The sequence below is a fragment of the Protomyctophum parallelum genome (genome assembly GCF_964188405.1).
Source record: "Protomyctophum parallelum genome assembly, chromosome: 1".
NCBI classification, from domain to species: domain Eukaryota; kingdom Metazoa; phylum Chordata; class Actinopteri; order Myctophiformes; family Myctophidae; genus Protomyctophum; species Protomyctophum parallelum.
The window spans coordinates 72,114,356-72,134,722 of record NC_139697.1 but is presented as its reverse complement, the minus strand read 5'-3'; the positions used below and the strand labels follow the sequence as shown (position 1 = coordinate 72,134,722).

Sequence of the window (20,367 nt, the reverse complement as noted above, 5' to 3'; positions counted from 1 at the left end):
CTATGTGTGCCGTCCGCTCTTCTCGTCTTTCAGCCTACATTTCTGTCATTCTACCTGTCTAGTCTGCTGCTTTATTCCCTCTGAAAGTGAAACAAAAATGTGTGCAGGCCAGTACAGGGTCAGGGAGGGGTGAGGCAGTGCTGAAGCAGCTGGTTTTAAATCATAAATGCCCCTATGTTACTTCGGCCAGATGACAATATGATGCTGTGAGAGGGAGGATGACTGATTTAACATGTTGTGCCTTGATCAAGTCCATGCACATTGCACAACAGGTGCACAGCCACACCCAGCTCTGAGTCCAGTTCTAGTTTGACTCAGGCCAGGTGTGACTACTTAAATCAGTCATCCTCCCTCTCACAGATGCATATTGTGCTCATATGATGCATAAAAACCTTAAAGTATTTGCTAGAAAGTGGCGAGAACAGTAGCTAACAGACCTACACCTACAGCTTTGGAAAACCAATTCTATCATGCACTGCCCCAATATGAAGGACCTTAAGAGTTTGAATTGGGTCTGCAATGCAGTTTATTTATTTTTATTTATTTTATTTGTAACTCTTTAACTGTTTTGATCCAGTTTTAGCAACGAAACCTGGGAGATTGTCCATATAGTCTCCTGATGGGTCACGCTTTTCAAACCCATGGGTCAGAACGCAAAAGTACAACCTGAGATCCAAGACTGGGACGCAGACAAACAATTTTAACAGACGAGTCCTTCCTCACTAGTCTACTGATGCCATGGTTAACCCATTCTGGGCGGGAACCCCTTTTGGTGTTAGCATTATGTTATGCTTTAGCTATTGAAAAATAGCAGATCTACAAGCTCATAGCGCGCAACCGAGTGGCGCGCTACGAGCTTGTCGGTCTGCTATTTTTTTAAATATCGAAGAACGACTGACATAGAAACAGCTTTTTCATTGCGGTCCCCCCAAAAAACATAACCTAAAATCCGTTCAGAACCACTTATAGATGTAGTTGCCTGCTGCCTGATATATTTATTCGTGAAACCTTATTGGGTATAATAACCATGTTCTGTGAGTTACACAGTGGTATGAGAAAATAGAATTTAGTCTTTAAAGGTCGTTTGGGTTCCTTTTCCAACAACTGATCAAACTGCACACATAATGACAGTACCATATTATAGACAGTGACACAAAACAGTTTCTAAAGAAATCTGACATTTCTTTGAAGATTCAGTGTGATATACAGTAAGTAATACAGCTTGGAGAAAGTAAAACAGTTGCTGCCAAAACAAAGGTCACTGGTCAAATTGGAAAGTCCTAGAAGAAGCATCATGAAGGTTATGGTGTAATATGGTGTAGGTTAAAACAAACATCAGTGTGCACTACCTGTTCAGTTTCACGCAACTCCCACGCAGTCCCCGAATGTCATGCGTATTAATCCTTTGTAGACTTCCCAGTTCCTTCTTCCACAGGATTGTCTGTCGGCTTCCTTTGTCCTGACTTCCCCTCACAGTCACACAGACATACGTTTACGTAGCCTATACACACACACACACAAGAAATGAAGAAAAAAAGGAAATAGATCTAATACTCCCTCTTGAGTCAATGAATCCAGCTAAACAAATGATTACCAATGGCCACACATGTACATACATACACACACATGGTAGTACACTGGATCAGCACACTTAAAAATCTCAAACGCGTTTGCATGCCACCCATCTGACCACCGTCTGACCACTTAACACAGATGGGTGGGCTGCGTGTATTCTCAGAGCATGATCTGATCGGTCAATTTATTGTGTCAATGGACCTATCATAGTATATTTTAAGTTCCTATTTATTGGTATCACAATGAAAACTCACTTTTCAAGGTTTTAAAGAAATACAATTCCATATAATATAATATAATATCTTTTGCCAGTTATTTGGGGGCCCACAAGGCCCCACATATAATATCATCCTGGCCCACCAATGGGCCTCGTCCCACTGGTGGACTGTATTGTATTGTATTGTATTGTATTGTATTGTATTGTATTGTATTGTATTGTGAGGTCAAACAACTTCCTTCAGAGTCGCTTTCAACTCAGCGCGTATAGGAGACATCTTATACATCATCAACCCCCGGTCCTGCGGTCTTACTAGGTAACGAAACATGCATGCACGCACGCACGCATGCACGCACGCACGCACGCACACACACACACACACACACACACACACACACACACACACACACACACACACACACACACACACACAGACAATAACATATACACTGACCTCTAGAACTAGGATTTCCCTCTGTTATCCCCAGTAGTAAATCATTAAAACACACTTACAAGCGCTTTAAAGCACACACACGTAAGCACACGTAAATAAATATCACTGGCCTGACAGTTCCTCTTGTGTACTATACCAAGTCTGCCGGGAATTTCTATTCTTCTGCAATTGTACCATATAAATGCTACTCTGTCATACATGCTAGTCTTATATGTCACAGACACAATACCTGATCACAACTCAAACCAATCAAGGTAAATATCAGAATCTCTGCTTGGCTTCACTTACTTTGATATATATCTCTTTTTTTGTGTTATTCACCCATTGAATGAATTGACTTGTTATGGAGATAACAGTATGATATAGCAGATGTATTCTTTAACTTTATGTGCACTCTCTCCAGATGACAGCCTTGGTTTTCATGATGCTGCTGACGGCTTTACGGCATTGCTCTGGTTCCAACAGCAACCCAGAGAACATCGACCTTCTAATGGACCATGGTAAGAGTAATGTGTGTGTGTGTGTGTGTGTGTGTGTGTGTGTGTGTGTGTGTGTGTGTGTGTGTGTGTGTGTGTGTGTGTGTGTGTGTGTGTGTGTGTGTGTGCGTGCGTGCATGTGTGTGTGTCTGTGTGTGTGTGTGTGTCTGTCTGTCTGTCTGTCTGTCTCTCTGCTTGCACCACCTGTCTTCTCATGCTGTGTGAATTGTCAACTCATGTGTGTGTGTGTGTGTGTGTGTGTGTGTGTGTGTGTGTGTGTGTGTGTGTGTGTGTGTGTGTCCGTGCGTGCGTGCGTGTGTGCGTGCGTACGTGCGTGTGTGTAGTCCTGGTTGTAAGGGTGCCCCACGAAGAAGTTCCACCGTTCTACGTTCGTCTAACGTGTCTCGAGGCCCCCAACGATGACATTGTGTTCTGGAAGAGAGATGGTAGGACAATGATGTGATTGCTATTACGGCTACTAAACTTACTACAGTGAAGTCATTTAACATGAAGTGATTTCTATTTTTTTTAAACAAAAGGATTGTTTTAAGTAACAGGTCTATCCGTCTGTCCAGCTCATTAGTAAAGATGAGCTGGACATGCTTGTATTGCAGTTCCAATGTTGTCTGCACAACATTCATGACTTCCAATTTGACTTTTGTCTGTATCATGTGTGAGTTCTCGCTCTTGATTGGATGACATTGGGACAGGGAGACCCCCTATGAGATTATTGTGCTATTTAACATTTATATTAACCTTTACTAATTACTAATTCTAATTCTGTTTGTAAGTAAAATATGGAAAAATGTGTGACTGTTCCTTCTTGAAAGCGTTAAAATGTCAAATGCATTCTTAATACGACAACGCATGTACTTATTATTGACCTTTAGACGAGGCCAGCCCCGGTCTAGAGGGGAACGGCGTGACGATCATGGTGGAGGAGATGATCGGGGGCAACTACTCCTGTCACAGCCCGGTCGGACACTACCTCAACCACACCCTGGTTCTGGTTCAACTGGACCCCGACAACAGCTCTGTTATCCTGCAGAAGCCACAGCACCCTCACCACGGACATGGAGGTGAGATCTTTGGTTCCACTTGAACCCCAGCAGGCATATTCTGGAGACAACATTTGCCCAAAAAAAAGCCAATCTACAAGAGAGGCAGTCCAAGTACAAAGCCAAGTCAAGTCCAATTCCAATTCAAGTCTAGACTAGATTCTCGAAGACCGTCGAGGCTTTCATTTATTAGATTTCCACCAAAAAATAAGGTTGGAAAAGGGTGAAAACAGCACAGTAACACCAGTAATTTGTGACTTTTACAAGCACAGGGAGATGACAAAGCTGGAATCAGAGAACAGATTGACACAACACAGCGATAGCACACCTTGAGGAATACAAGAACAGAACAAGTGTTAAAATAATTTTGAATTCGTTTTTTAAAGCCTAGTCATACTGTATGTTTAAGTTTAGTTCTATGGTTATACATCGCAATAAACCTATGTAATATACAGGTCAAAGTATCAACACAAAGCTAGTGCGTTTGATATATATATGTGTGTGTGTGTGTGTGTGTGTGTGTGCGCGTGTCTCTCCAGGGTACATCCAGTGTTCAGGTCACAACTACAACGGCTCGTTCCACTGCTCCTGGAAGAGGACAGCAGAACGCTCTGAGGCCGCTGTACTGCTAGTGAAGGCAGAACAGTAAGTACACACACACACACATGCACACACACACACACACACACACACACACACACACACACGCACGCACGCACGCACGCACGCACGCACGCACGCACGCACGCACGCACACACACACACACACACACACACACACACACACACACACACACACGCGCACACACACACACACACACACACACACACACACACACACGTATATTATTGTAGGCCTACATGTATATTATTACCCAAACATTCATAATTGTTGCAAGACCTTAAAATCCCAGCATCTGCTCAGCTGAGCGTAAAACCACACGCAGTAACTGTTTGGTGGCCTAGTTTAGCTGACTGGTCATCTTCCGTATGCATCAGATACAACCGTTTTTCACCCTCACGTTCCTTTCATCATTCTCCTCAGCCATGGAAAAATACAGTGTGTGTGTGTGTGTGTGTGTGTGTGTGTGTGTGTGTGCATGCTCGCTCGCTCACTCGCGCGTGCGCGCGTGCACGCTCCACTAGTCAGTCTTATATGATTTTTCTTTTTTGCCAGAGATTCGAAGGTGATAAGCTGTGAGCAGGACTCTGACGGCTCAGGCATGCGATGCAATCTGCCCATGAACTGTCCCTACGAGGAGGACAAACACCGCATCTCCGTCACAGTCTACATGCGCAATGCCTTCAGACTGGAGGGATACACCGCCACCTTCTACCTCAAAGACATAGGTATAGGACACTGTGTATGCGTGTGCGTGCGAGAGAGACAGTGTTTGTGATGGGGAGAGATTTGTTTTTGGCTTTTCTGCCTTTATTGATAGTATCAAGTGAAGAGAGACAGGAAAGAGGGAGAGAGAGAAGGGGAAAGACATGAAAGGGACTCGAACACGCCTACGGCTGTCAGGCCAAAGCCTATGTGGCATGTGCCTTGACCGCTTGGCCAGCGGGCGCCCCAGAGAGAGAGAGAGAGTTTAGAAAAAGGCAAATTCAAGCTCCTCCCGTTTTCCAGTATCTTTTCAGTAAACGACCAGCCATTATATCAATGGTTCCCAAAGTGGCCATTATATCAGGAGTTCCAGGGGGTCCGAAGCTAAATGATAGTTAGGAACCTTATGGGTCTGTAACTCGGAGTGTACAAATGGAACCAAATGGACCCGGGTCCATTTGGTTCCAGTTGTACACTCTCCGAGTTAAATTAAGATTGATTTTACAATATAAATTGGGGTCTCAGTCTAGAAATGCCATTAAATAGGGGTCCGTAGCCTAATGGGGGTCCTTGAAATCTTCTCTTATGGGGGTCCCTGGCATATCTCTTCAAATGGGGGTCCGCGGGCTAATTAGTGTCAATTTGGGGGTCCTTGACATGAAAAGGTTTGGGAACCACTGCATTATATCACCACTGTGCACTGTCAGGCAGAAACCTTGTATCTCCATATTTCATCTTCTTGTTTTTTTTTCATAAACGAATGCCCTAGTTTTATACTTATATAAAACTATATACTTATTATAAGTATATAAATATTATTATATACTTATTAAACTATATACCAATCTACAAGGCAACCTCAGAACAACATTTTTAACTATGCCACCGTACACATGAAACTATGATTTTATACCTGCGGATGATTATATCTGACTGCAGGACAGTTTCTCTATACCTGCTGCACCTGCACAAGGACAATTTCTGCCTTTTGTATTACTATTTTCTATCCTCATCCATTGCTATTTTTAACCATGCACCGACATTTGCACCGTATGTATATTTGGACATTGTAGATCTATTTTTGGTTCTGTGTCTGCCTGTTATATTTGACTTGTTCTCTTATTTATTTCTTGTGCTATTCTAACTGTTCTTTAAAACTGCAATGTCTTTGGGAGCTTGAGCAAAGATTGTGTGATGTGACAATCAAAGTTGATTCGGATTCAGAAATACCACAGCAGTGTGTGAGAGAGGCAGACTATGGCCTGTACACTCCATCTGTCCGCCCTTTGTGTGCTCTTCCTTATTCCCCCAATAAAAGCTGATTTATGCTTACTTCAAAACAGGCTTCAGGTGTCTCTTCTAAATGTACTAAAAAAAATATACCCACATACCCGTATCCGATATACTCCTTCAAGCTGTTCTCGGGGAAAAACCTCTCGTTCTTGTTTGAACAGCAGAGTTCAATATGTTTGTAAAAAATATATTCCAAATGTTTCACATTTTTTCAAGAATTCTTTCAAAATAGCAGATCACAATATCTTTTAGATCTGCTATTTTCAATCAGCTATATATATATATATATATATATATATATATATAGTTAAAGTTAAACTGCTTTGATGCTACATCAAGCAGTTTTACTGGGGAACTCCCCATGGAACTTCCTTGAGGACCACTATGAGAACCTCTGTGCTTATACAGTATACCTGATGGCCTTCATGCTTCTGCTTCTGTGCTCGCACACAGTGAGACCAGAGCGGGTGGATCGTCTGCGCGTGGAGGCTGGTGGTGGCGTGTTCCACTGGGACTACCCAGCCACCTGGGAGAGGCCCTGCTCATACTTCAGCCTGAAGTTCCAGGTCAAGTTGGTGCACCACGGAGACTGTCATTCCAACCCCATGAACAACAACAAGGTATTTATATTATATTATAGGCCCCGCCGTGCTTATCCCAAAAGTTTTGTTTTTTTAGCTCGAGAACCAAAAGAGAAATTTGATGTCTCCCCACCGCCGTGACCCACCCCCCAAAGTAGAATTGTAGAATAGGCTACTTTGGCTTGTTTGCTTTAAATGCTTAACCCTTCTGACCTGCATGAGATCAGATTCTAAAAATGTCTTATACATCCTGACAGTTTTGTTCGATTTTTCAAAAATAGCAGACCTACAAGCTCATAGCGTGCCACCGAGTGGCACGCTATGAGCTTGTAGATCTGCTATTTTTCAATAGCTAAAGCATAACATAATGTTACACCAAAAGGGGTTCCCACCCAAAATGGGTTAAGCATTGTAGGTCTGCTATTTATTTTAAATCGTGAAAATGTGGTGCAAATCTTTGAATATATTTTCTTTCTGGGCGAACGTTTTTTAAACCCCTGGAACAAGATATTTTCTGATGGGGGGGCGGAGGCCAATTACATATATTTTTGGGGGTCCTTGACATTAAAATATTTGAGAACGACTGACATAGAAACATGGGTTTTTCAGAAAACTGTCATGCTGCCATCTCCAGAATCCAAATGACTGAAATGAGTCGAGGCGACTGAGAACTTTAATCCATGCTCACAACTCTCGTAGAGCTTGTAGATCTGCTATTTCTCCGCCCACTGACTGAGAAACACTAGACCTTTACTTAAAATATCATTATACATCTTTTGTGAATTCTGTGCACATTAAGTATTCTGTTGGATCCGTTATAATTCACAAACATTTTTGATCACTGTTTCTCTTTCTTTCCCTGTGTGTGTGTGTGTGTGTGTGTGTGCAGCCTGAGATAACTGTAAACACCACATTCCCGGTCAGTGTCAAAGCTAAGAAGTATGTCTTCTGTGTGCGGGCAAAGGAGAAGGTCACAGATGGACCATGGAGTGACTGGAGACACTGTAGTATTGAGTGAGTTTGTTGCCTTAGTGTTTCCAAAAAGAAAGTCATTACTCAGTGTGACAGAGTGGGTCACAACCCAGGGCATGGAAGGACACGACACAGGCAGTTGTTCTTAAATAGACTGGTTTATTCCTCTCAGTTAATGGAATAATTCACAACAATATTAATACACAGGAGAGCAGATGGCTCTCCACTGTCCGGACAGAGACTATCTGGTGAGTGTTTGGGGAGGAGACTGATTTAACCTGTTGTGCCTTGATCAAGTCCATGCACAACAGGTGCGCAGCCACACCCAGCTCTGAGTCCAGTTCTAGTTTGACTCAGGCCAGGTGTGACTGCTTAAATCAGTCACCCTCCCTCTCACACTCAGTCATGTTGGGTAAACATGTTATTTAGGTGAACATTATTTCTCTACGGATGATTTTATTTAGGAAATATTTATCAAATATAATTATTAAAAACTATAACGTAATATTTTCAAGGTAACCAATATCTCGACCTGTTCTGTTCCATTTTGTCTTTAGCATGAAGAAACACAGACACGATGGATGCATCACGTCACAGTGAAGAGAAATCAATGTTGATTTTCCTTTCTAATGTACAGTATTTATTTATATGGATCCGTTTCTCAATAGGTCCTGACTCCTATGACAATATTAGCTGTTACTTTTGCAATTTGCATAATATTTGTATTCGTTAAATAAAATAATTTATTCCAAATCTGCCTGGTTTAATCACATTCATACTGTATGTATTACAGTTCATTAACCCTTGCACTCAATGAGTATACTGTATACAGTATACTTATACCCCTGTATAAACTGAAGTCATCAGGCACGTGCAGAGGGGGGGCTAGGGGGCTTGAGCCCCTGCCCTTTTGCCTCAAAGTGCCCTTTCCCTAAAAAATAATAATAATAAATAAAAAATCCTTCCCAATGGGCCTTGGATATAGGGCAGGATTTTTTTTTCCGGGGCCCCAGGGGGCCAGTGTGGGCAATAAGGTATGTGGGGGGGGGGCAATAAGGGCCAATTGGCCCTTCAAGACGAACATTTGACAAGTAATGATAATCCCACTATGATAATTTTTATGTATAATGTGCTGGCTGCCATCAGTCGGTTTTAGTTTCACTTTTCACCTGATGCAGAGATGTCAGATTTGAGAGTGAGACAGGCAGCAAGCACCCTGGTCCCCCATCAATAAATTGTTGCTTTTAGTAACTTCACATTTTGTCCAGGTTAGCTACTACAAAACGTAATTGAGATGTTTAAGATTATTAAGATGATTAACCCATTTAGACGAGGACGATTCTAAAAGAAAAGGCTTCAACATCATGAAAGTGTTTCTATATCAGTGGTTCTCAAACTATTTCATGTCAATGACCCCAAAAGTTATATATAACTGGCCGCCGACCCACCATCTGAAAATATGTTGTTCCAGGGACCTCCCCAGAAGCAAAGATTTTAGTTATAAACTTTAGCTCTGAAAGAATATATATTTAAAGCCACATTTTCACTATTTTTCAAAAATAGCAGATCAAAGGGGAGAAGATAATGAATGGTGGAGAAGTAGCATACTGGTGGTACCACCTTTTAAGAACATGGGTGATGTACAGAGTTGTAGTAACTAAGAGAGGCATAGAGGTTAATATAGGATGTCGGTTATGACATGCCCAGAAAACGCATTCTAGGGTTCATGTGGTTAAGTGGCCTTTAGTTTACAGTAGTCTGTAGCTCGTACTCAATAGACACAAGAAGTTATTCTGATAAATGAAACACGAGGATTTACTACAAAAAGGGTTTTATTTTCATATTTACAGCCAGGATGTTGGAAAATGTGAATTGGGGCATGATAATATACTTAAAAAAAAACACAGAATGCTTCATTAGAAATATATGGGTGTTGAAAGCCCAGGAGACCTTATAATAATAATAATAATACGTTTTCAACATTTGACTTCCCCGTCATGTCCTGTGTTACCATTCTGAGCATCTGGCCAATGATGACACAGTATATGCTGAGTCTTCATTAAAAGTGGTTTTGTTTGTACAGAAGTGGTGGCTCCCCATTCCCCTCCTTGAGTTAACCAATTTTAAATTTCCAACACTTCAAATGCAAAAGCGAAATAAACCTGGGTGTCATAATGAAATGAAATGTACAGAAACAATTTCAGAATATTTCCCCATACTAAAAGATAGCAACATGAACAGAAACATTGCATGACTGTTGGAACCCCCATGGCCAAGTCACGATGATGCCACCGAATGGCTGCTCCTCATATTCAACATCAACCCTCCCACCCCCCCAGTTAGGTACCGTTGTAACTCCAAAAGAACACACACCAGGTTAGCAAACTGCTGCTTCAACCAAAACAAATGAAGATATTCTGTTTGTTTGGTTATGCGTCAGCTGTCGGAACATCCAGCCGATTAAGCCCGATTCCTTTGTTTACAGTTTACTTTGTTTTGCGCACCGGAAATAGCTCTTCGTCAAGCTCTCAACACATCGCAATGCAATGCAATGCGTTGTGAGCTTGTAGATCGGCAATTTCCAGCATGTGCCGTCGCACCGGTGTCGCAACGACGTGTTTCACACTGTAATACACACTCAAATGGAAACTCCTTTGTGCCCGTCCACATACAGTACATGCTCCCAACCCTGTATTGTAAACAGGTTTACTGTATGTATACTTAACTACAACCCACACGCGGAAACGTAACAACAGGAATCAGAATGCATTCGACAAAACATTGCATAATGTATGATTATTTAGATAATGCCTTTTTTGCCAACTTGAACGTCTGGTGCTCGTGGTAGTTTGAGACTATTGCAAATCATTCACTGAAAAGAAGGAGGAACTCAACAGACACAAAAATGTCACTGCTGAGAAAAATATACTTTTGCCCTGACCTCATTTACACTGAAGTAAGACGTTTACCCTGAAGATATCTTCTGCGTAAATAAGTAACTTTTCCTACTTCTGTTCAGTGAAGTCCTTTGAGGCGTTCACATCCCTCATCTGGAGTCTTCAGCAGTACTACGGCGCACCTCTCCCAAGTGTTCATTTTTTCAGCAGATTTAGATTTAGTCTTTTGAATAACACACCATTTAGTCTTAGTCCTATTTAGTCTTCTGAAATTGTTTAGTCTTAGTCGACTAAATATCAAAAACCTTATTCTTAGTAAACAGAATGAACTGCTCCAAACCTAGTCTTTTGAGCAAGCTACACAAAGACCTGTATTGCTTAATTTATTTATACTTGTTTGCGCGCTGGTGGTGCGTTGTGAGTTTGTAGATCTGCTATTGTCTTTGTCTGTGCATGCATGCACACATGCACACTTCCAGCCAAAATGTTTGGCCAACTGATTCAAGTGTCAATTTAGTATGCCATCTACTACTGTCCTGATGTTGTGAAAATGCGCTCAAGTGGCACTCTGTAAGTTAAAACGCTATCATTTACAAATAATAAAACACAGTTTAACATACAGTAGTGGTGTGAAATACCTGGTTGGGGTTTGAGTGTACGTTTACAGAGAGAAGACAGAACATGCAGGTATATAAACAAGCCCATGTCAGCGGTGAGACGCAGCGTGTTTGGGGGTAGTTTATGTTTAGTGATAACAGAACACCGTAAGATGACTCCCTACGTGTCCGGGTTGCAGTGATAAGGCTGAGAAGAGGTCAGTGTGTGTGTGTGTGTGTGTGTTTGAGTGAGTGTGTGTGTGTGGACTGGGCGGTGGGGGCTGTAGTGTCCAGCACTGCTCCCTGTTCAGGTTGGAGTGGGTCAGAGAGTACCTCCTTTAATGATGATGCTTCTTAGACAAGAACCTACACACACGCGCACACACACACACACACACACACACACACACACACACACACATACATTACTCGATAGTTCATTATGACTGAATCGTTCCGATGTTCACCCAAAAGTATTTCTTCATATTACAGGGTGATTTTAAATTAACTCCATTGTGTGTGTGTGTGTGTGTGTGTGTGTGTGTGTGTGTGTGTGTGTGTGTGCGTGTGTGCGTGTGTGTACGCACCTCTCCCAGTGTTTGTGGTTGAGACCAATGAAGTCGTCCAGCTTGGCGATCTCTTTGAGGTACTGGGCCAGTTTATACAACTCCCTGTCCTTCTCTCTGTTCATATGAGCCTTCATAAACGGACGGATCTGACACACACACACACACACACACACACACACACACACACACACACACACACACACGATAAACAAGGACACATCCTTGACATGGAAATGTTTGAGAACATCTTAGTTTAAGCAGTGGTAACGCACCTTCAAGCCGTTCTGTGGGTTCATGAGGAAGTTGCGTCCGATGTCATCAAACATGATGGTGTTCTTCCTGCTGTAGAACTCCCCGTACTTACCCCAGATCACCCCCAAGGGTTTCACCTGGACACACACACATACAGGTTAGCTATACTTGTGAGGACATCAACGTTTCGGGATGGTGATTTTATGGTAGACATTGCCGTTCTCATCCCCAACTCTAAAGCTGGAAATATCGCTGCGACGTGTAGACCTGCCGTTTCCGGTGAACGACACCAAGCGCACGACTAAGTATAACTCATACTTGTAAGTGGTAACTTGAAGCGCTGTGCAAGAGGATGCTACGCACAACCAAGTCCTTAAAGTGGTGCCCCAAGCCCTTAAACCCCAAGCCTGTACCTGAATACTTTCCTAATTGTAAGGATAACTCATTTCTCTTGTGAGGACCAGCACAATGTCCATTTCTCACATTCTTGCATACTTGTGGTGACATTTGGCCTTCACAAGTAGCACACACACACACACACACACACACACACACACACACACACACACACACACACACACACACACACACACCTTCGTAACTAGTTTGTGGCTGGTTATATATTATATACACTTGTTCTTATTCTCTCCATCTGAAGATCGACACAATGACTGTGTGCTGTGCATGTGTGTACTACTCTGTACTAACCTCCACGACCCCTCTCTTTGGAGTGTGTACAGTGATCATGGCCGCACTGTCCAGCATGAACGTGATCTTGTAGTTAGGGTTGTCTGTCACTCCCAGCTCCTAGTACACACAGACAGACAGACATTTGAGATGCACCCCACCCGTATAACTGACAAACACTGCCTCCTAATGGCAACATTGAATAAACACTTCAGTACATTACAGAAGGTATGTACAGCTGCAAAATTAATTGAAAGCAGTCAGAAAGTCGTGATTTTAGGTTTCACATTATGTAATCATGAAAGAAATACATTATCAGTCAAGTAACAGAAGTCAAAACCATACCTTCATTTTGGCATCAATCCACTTCATACTTGTGGCAGCTAAAGGAGAGGAAGTAATGGGAGTAAGTGTTCCTGAACTGAACTCAACGAGGGAATTTTTAAAGACAGCATGAAGAATATCCAGATGATAGAACAGAGTATTTAGCCATAGTGAGCAAAGAGAAATACTTATTTTCTTTTAAAAATACATTTAGGACAGGAGGGAATACATACACCAGATGACGATGTCATAGTCCTCATAGGCCGAGGTGAGAAACTCATGGAGAAACGGTCTCATCAGCTCCTGGCCTGTCTCTGCACATGACTTGTGATCTGAGTAGGGGTGCAACAATTCATCAAAATAATCCATTTAATCAATCATTCAATACATTGATTTATTGATTAATAATCAATTCCTATTTTGGCCTATGACATCATCATACACAAAATAGACGGAAATAGCCATTCTGATATTTTCAATATTATTGCACGACATCGTTATGTGATTTTAAGAATAAATTATAATTTTGTCTAAACTGTATGGTATATAGAATATAAATTATTAAATTGGGGTGGTTGTATTTTGTCTCCCTGCTCTTCTATTGAGACATTTAGATGGTGTCAAAGCCTGAGGCTCTAGTAGCCAGCCTGCTTGCATTAAGTGTTAAGTGGCTAATTGATTTCTTGCTAGGTTAGAAAAGGTTATCAAAAAATGTATAAATCAAAATAGAAACCAACAGGAGGATAATCGCTAACAAAAAGTATTGAAAGTTGCAGCCCAAGATACACACACACATAGTTGTTGTAGATAAATAAAATCCTAGAACCAGAGGTTGCATTAGTGACTGCTGAGCCAACAGAGACGTGTCTTTGGCAGAGTACGCTCCTGTGCTAAGTGGAAACATCAAGATCCAATCCTACTGTAAGAGACTGTAATGTACACCTACACCTACACCTACTGTAAGCCAGCAAAAAAAAGCCTGTAATGTCAAGGGGGTCACAAGTGCTCACCCAATACTGAGCTATCAGCAAGTGATAAAAAATTATGGAATCAACACTGGCGCTCGGGTGGGCAGGCAAAGTTCCTGCCCACCACTGTGGAGAAAAACAATTGACCTATAGCTAAGCCACTCCCCAAACTGCTAGCGTCCAATCACAGCTAAGCATAACATGGGTTAGACAAACCTCTCCACCAGCACCAATAGTTTTCCTATAGACCGATTCCGTACCGGTTTCATGGTCGCAGCCTACGTATTTCCTGTAGGCGGACTCAACGTAGCTGCGGGGGTAAAACCCTCACCAGGCGCATCTCTTCCACTACAGTGAACGGCAGAGTGACTGATGTTAGTTTGCCTCAAACTTTACTCCTTTACCTGCTTTTTTACTAACACTAACATTACAAAGATGCCCAGAACATCGAGATGAACCTGTGTGGTTTATGGCTGCTCCAACAGTAGTGGCAACATAACAAATAAAATAAAACGGAATGTCTAATATCCACCGCGATGGCTGAGACCAGAGCCATTGAGTAATGGTTGAGACAAAGCAGTGAAGAATCCTGCAAGATACATAATTTCAGTCTTACCCAATACCCAATCTTTCTGTTTTATGAACACAAGGCTGCTGTATTTTATACCTCATACTAAGCATTTAAAGTATGAGGTATAAAGTACAGCAGCCTTGTGTTAATAAAACAGAAATATTTGGTATTGGGTAAGACTGGCGTTAAGTATCTTTCACTGCTTTGTCTCAACCATTGCTCAATGGCTCTGGTCTCCGCCACCGCGGTGGATATTAGACATTCCGTTTTTATTTTATTTTTATGTTGCCACTACTGTTGGAGCAGCCATAAACTACACAGGTTCATCTCGATGTTCTGGGCATCTTTGTAATGTTAGTGTTAGTAAAAAAGCAGGTAAAGGAGTAAAGTTTGAGGCAAACTAACATCAGTCACTCTGCCGTTCACTGTAGTGGAGAGGTGCGCCTGGTGAGGGTTTTACCCCCGCAGCTACGTCGAGTCCGCCTACAGGAAATACGTAGGCTGCGACCATGAGACCCGCTACGGAATCGGTCTATATGAAAACTATTGGCTCGTACGAGCTTGTAGGTCTGCTATTTTTTTTAAATCGTGAAAATGTGGCGCAAATCTTTGAATATATATTCTTTCCGAGTGAACGTTTTTAACTCAAATCTTTGCTTCTGATGGGGGTCGGCTAAATACAGATAAATTGGGGGTTCTTGACATGGAAAAGGTTGAGAACCACTGACATAGAAGCATAGGTTTTTCAGAAAACAAGGCATTTATAGAATCGTCTAAATGGGTTCAAAAAGAAATGTCACGCACATATTTTTCCAGTGCATACGGCAGGCCTTGTTGACGGATTTGGAAGAGATTTTGAAGGTCTGGTTCCAAAAATGAACCAGTATTTAATGTGTAAAATCCATGATATTTACATTGGAATGAATGAGCCGGCTGGAAAGTGTCCAAGTGGGAGTGTCTAAGTGAGAGAGGGCGGGGCTTAGCTAAAGGCGAATTGCCCGTGTTCAAGGGTGGGAAGCAGGGTAGGCAATCAATGTCACTTCTCCAGCAACTCAGAGCGTTCAGTCAGTGGAACTCACCAAACAGTGTGTAGTCCACATCCAGTACCAGCAGGCTCTTGCCCTCTCTGGGTGGGTTCATCTCCTCCACCTTGTAGTCCTTCACTCTGCGGGCGATTTTCGCCAGGTTCTCCTCTCTGAAGACACGTAAGGACACTTACAGTATATTTTGTACACTCCATAGAGTAATAAAAGGATAGAGACCGAACCGGTAGCCCCCCCCCCCCCCGCCCGCTATTCATTTCAATAGAAGTTGCACATTCCACTAATGAGCTTCAGGCAATACTACTTGTCAACCACTAGGTGTCCTACCCGACACCAGGGTCTAGTTAGTATAAGAGACCACCTCGGCTTCGACCACTGCAGATGAGTATATATTTCTTAACATAGTCTACCAAGCAGATTTCTTAACATAACATTATATCCATTAAAATAAGTGCTGGACTGCAGATTTAACACAGAAATGAGTACAGTACACTTGGTCCTGTGTCATGTAACCGTACACACACACACACACACACACACACACACACACACACACACACACCCCCCCCCCCCCCCCCCCCCCCTAACCTGTTCTCCACTTCGATGACCTCCTCTTCGATATCAAAGTCATTCACCACGTCATCGTTCTCTGGCGGTGGGGCTAAAACATCTTCCTTCACAAGACAAAACACAATACTGCACAATTACATCACTACTCCTCACCAGTCACTATGCTCCACGACTCATGGAGGAAATTATTGGCTGACTCAGCCACGTTAAGTCCGGGTATAATTGATCCAAAGACCATTTCATACAATGTGCTAAATAAATTCAAATTCAATAACAGAAATATTATACAATTCAAATTATAAAACATTTAGGACCCCACCCCACATTCTCAGTGTTAAACAAATGAACACCAAGTCTGGCAGAACCTTCACTAAAACGGCCAGGACAACATTCCACACGGCCCAGATTCTCCTCAAGACTCACTCTCAATCTTCCGCCGTAGTCTGAAAACTCACCTCTTCAGACTCCATCGTAGCCCGTAGCACTTGCAGTCTTGCACTAGCCTCAACGACCATACAGGCGTATGCATAGGCTAAACGTATGTAATTTATGTAGAAATAGCACTCTATAGTGTATACTCACAGTTTCATTGTACTACAGATACTCTTAGACAGATGTTCTTAGCTTGCTTAATGCTTGTGATCTTTGGTGACTTTTTCTATGTATTTGATGTATTACCATGTGTTCTTGCTTACTGTAAATCGCTCTGGATTAAGAGTGTCTGCTAAATGCTTAGATTGTCTAAGGATCGAATGGGTGTCTGTGGCCTAATGCAAATCAAACATGGATCATTGAATTAAAAAAAAAGGCCGACAATCACTGGTGTAGGCCAGGGAACCAACCAATAAAGTGATATTATGTGGTCAATGCAGCCACGGTGTACTCCAGTCCAGACACCTACCAGGCTCTCCTCTCTGGTTCCCATCATCATGATCTTGGTGTTGGGCTTCAGCTTCAGGGAGCCCAACTTCACCTCATCCTCTGCTGGCTTTCCTGAGAAAGGACACAATGTAGAATGTGTATATATAAAACATAATGACAGACATGGAATATTTTCTTGTAATGCATGCTGAGAAGAGAAGAGTACTGCCAAGGCAGACAACCTGCAACACTCGAACGAAGAAAATGCCAGCACAAAAAATATGTCCTTTTTCCACGTTATTTTATTTACCTCTGACGAGCAGACAACGTACACGTATGTTGTCTGCTCGTCAGAGGTAAATAAAATGTGGAAAAAGGACATATTGAGTGTTGTAATCCATGCTGCCATAGATCTCATTGAACAGAAGTGGAGTATAGAAAGGCTATATGAGCCAGGCTGGTGGGTTGTGGCTAGGAACAAACAACATGGGTTTACGAGAGTACAGATGTGGACCAGGATAATGGCAACCATTTCTGGAACAGGGCCCACTTAAACATCTTGGCAGTATTTGTGTAGCAGAGTGGCAGAGTCTCAGCCTGATGGTCTCAAAGTCTAATATCCCCCCCCACCCGAGTCATAAGGATATCCCTTTGGCTTAGTGGTTAAGATGTTTGCTTTGCACGTGGGACACCTGGGTACGATTCCCGGATGTTACAATGGTGCCATGATCCGGATGGGGTTTCCCTGTGGGAGGACGTCAAAAGGGGGGTGAGTGTAGCAGAGTGGCTCTCAGCCTCACAGCCAGGTTCAATTCCCGGGTGTTATATTCGCTGCCCACCCATCTGACCACTACGGTGCCAAGTAGTCAGATTAGTTGGGGACCCACTTGCAACATCCTCACTGAGGCCTGAGAGGATAAACATCCCTCAGCTAACAAATGGGTTATTGAAAATGCATCATTCCGAGTGGACCAGAGGATTTCACGCAACATTAATCACATCGACGGCAGAAATCCACTGTTCTGGCGGCCGGGGGGGGGGGGGGGGGGGGGTCAGGTGACCTCTCACCTTTGACCTTTAGTCCCAGTAGCTTCTGTCTCTCGGGCAGCACTCCAGTCAGGGTCTTAATGGACTGCTTCAGGTCCATGATGGTGTCCTCCTCTGACAGAGAACTGATGGAATACTCCTGTCCGCCCCACTTAATGATCACTGATACAGACATGGCTGTCGGAAGCCTGTGAATCACACCCGCTCCACTCACGCACACATACACACAACCCTCGGCCGCACTTCTGGTTATGTGCCCGCAATCATAGGGCTGACAACCACACACACGCCCTCACAAGCAACTGGAAGATCGCAAACACAACCACACAACCACACACACACACACACACACACACACACACACACACACACACACACACACACACACACACACACACGGGTATGGGTCATGCAAGCCAAGCTTTAACAACAAAACATAGCTGGGTAAATGTGTTACAACAATACTCCGTCCATAGACCAAAACATTAATATTCGATATACCTCAACACTGTCAGCCCCCCTCCCCCTAAGCACTGTTAATTACGAAATTCAATAGACCTTGTTATGCAAGTTTGCTATCCCTTCATACACTGAAATCAAACCACACTGATACAATAACACTTACAGCTCCCTCCCTATTGAATGTGTCCTATACAAATCAAGTTGGACACATTGTCCAGCCCTCAGTCTCACCCAGATAACAGAAAAGTTGACTTTGGCCAAAGACAAAGGACTGTTGCCTAATGACAGGAACGAACAGACACGCGTCTGGCATGCTGTTATTTGTAGCAGGAGAAGGCTAACACACTGAGGCTAGGATAAACTGGCATAGCCAGCCACACGTTACAGCCTGCTGGTCGGATTCTCACCTCGGAGAGTTAACCTAAGAAAAGCAATGGTAGGCAAACTCCCATTAATTCTTTAGGAAAAAAAGGTGATCTATAAATGGAGTTTCTCTCGTCAGTTTTCATTCAATCGAGTTGTGGGCTGTGCATCATCATCAACATTATCCAACCCCAAGTTCTTCCTGCTGGCATCCTGTCTGTCTGAGCCGCGACGGAAGTGATGTAAAAATCATGCTCTCGTTACCATGGTTACCACGGCATCTCTCCGGCGTAGCCAGACAACTATTCCACAATCTCCGAATGCTATAAAGCATTTAAAGAAATTGCGAGAGGCAACCGTCTGGCAACGCGATACTATAACCACGGCACGTCGGCATAGATAGATAGTTCAATTCATCAAAACATTTAGAGACGTACAAATAGATACTTCTATATAGTTAAAGAACAGAACAGGAATTCATCATAATTGATCCACGTTTGACTCGAGTCTCAAGACAGACTTTTGACTGTTTTCCCGTTATTTGCCGATGGGATTAGATTGGTATTGACTCATTTGACTGAGACTACTAGTTTGTGTGTACCAGAGCCAGACTGTTATTACGAGAATGTTGCTTCCAGCTAACATATGTTGCAGGCCAGGATCTTGCTCAGTTATTTGAAGCTTCAAAGTTCTGTAATTGGTTAGAAAATCAGAAACTTCCTATAGTTCCTAAATGACAATTGTTTTCAGTAGTTGTGTTGGTGCCATCTACTGGCTGAGAGCAGATAAGTGTTTTGCCATACATTTCACATGATTCTCAGAAAGTGGTTCTCAATCTCAACCTTTTTACTTTTGGTTCCATTTGTACTCAGTCAGTTACATCCTCAGGGAACCTAGCCTCGGTCCCAGGCTTACTTATCTTCAAAAAGAAAAACCAGATTTCACTTTGAGAACCACTGCTCCAGAGCACACTGCTCTAAAAATAAATCATATAAATATTTCCAATATACGTTCTTTAATCAACTTTGTGTAGCAAAAAGATTTTCACTGTGCATTGCCTATTTTACCAAGTCTCACACAGGATTCTCTTGCCATCAGAACATGGCGTGAACAACATAAGTGGGGTGGGTCAACCATAGTTTTTATGATGCAAAGGGTTGTCCAGTTCAGTTCTCATGAGATTGAACATTCATTGTGCATTCTG

The 20,367-nt window shown here is 42.7% G+C and overlaps 2 protein-coding genes across 2 annotated transcripts; one reads left to right on the top strand and one right to left on the bottom strand.

Moving 5' to 3' along the window:
- Positions 1 to 2,463: 2,463 nt before the first annotated feature.
- On the top strand, positions 2,464 to 8,626 carry LOC310859914 (interleukin-12 subunit beta-like). The gene is made up of 9 exons (XM_083766680.1): positions 2,464 to 2,500; positions 2,650 to 2,746; positions 3,067 to 3,168; positions 3,613 to 3,801; positions 4,320 to 4,425; positions 4,958 to 5,130; positions 6,854 to 7,020; positions 7,871 to 7,995; positions 8,511 to 8,626. Exons 2-9 carry the CDS (start codon positions 2,650 to 2,652, stop codon positions 8,551 to 8,553), a joined length of 1,002 nt encoding a protein of 333 aa, XP_083622806.1. The 5' UTR covers positions 2,464 to 2,500; the 3' UTR covers positions 8,554 to 8,626.
- Positions 8,627 to 9,767: 1,141 nt separating this feature from the next.
- LOC310864153 (ubiquitin-like domain-containing CTD phosphatase 1) lies at positions 9,768 to 19,354 on the bottom strand. The gene is made up of 11 exons (XM_083772735.1): positions 19,208 to 19,354; positions 18,360 to 18,640; positions 17,332 to 17,423; positions 16,449 to 16,534; positions 15,897 to 16,012; positions 13,512 to 13,610; positions 13,300 to 13,337; positions 12,976 to 13,074; positions 12,288 to 12,404; positions 12,034 to 12,161; positions 9,768 to 11,812 (listed from the first exon to the last, which is right to left on the bottom strand). Exons 2-11 carry the CDS (start codon positions 18,511 to 18,513, stop codon positions 11,785 to 11,787), a joined length of 957 nt encoding a protein of 318 aa, XP_083628861.1. The 5' UTR covers positions 18,514 to 18,640; positions 19,208 to 19,354; the 3' UTR covers positions 9,768 to 11,784.
- Between the last annotated feature and the right edge of the window lie 1,013 nt (positions 19,355 to 20,367).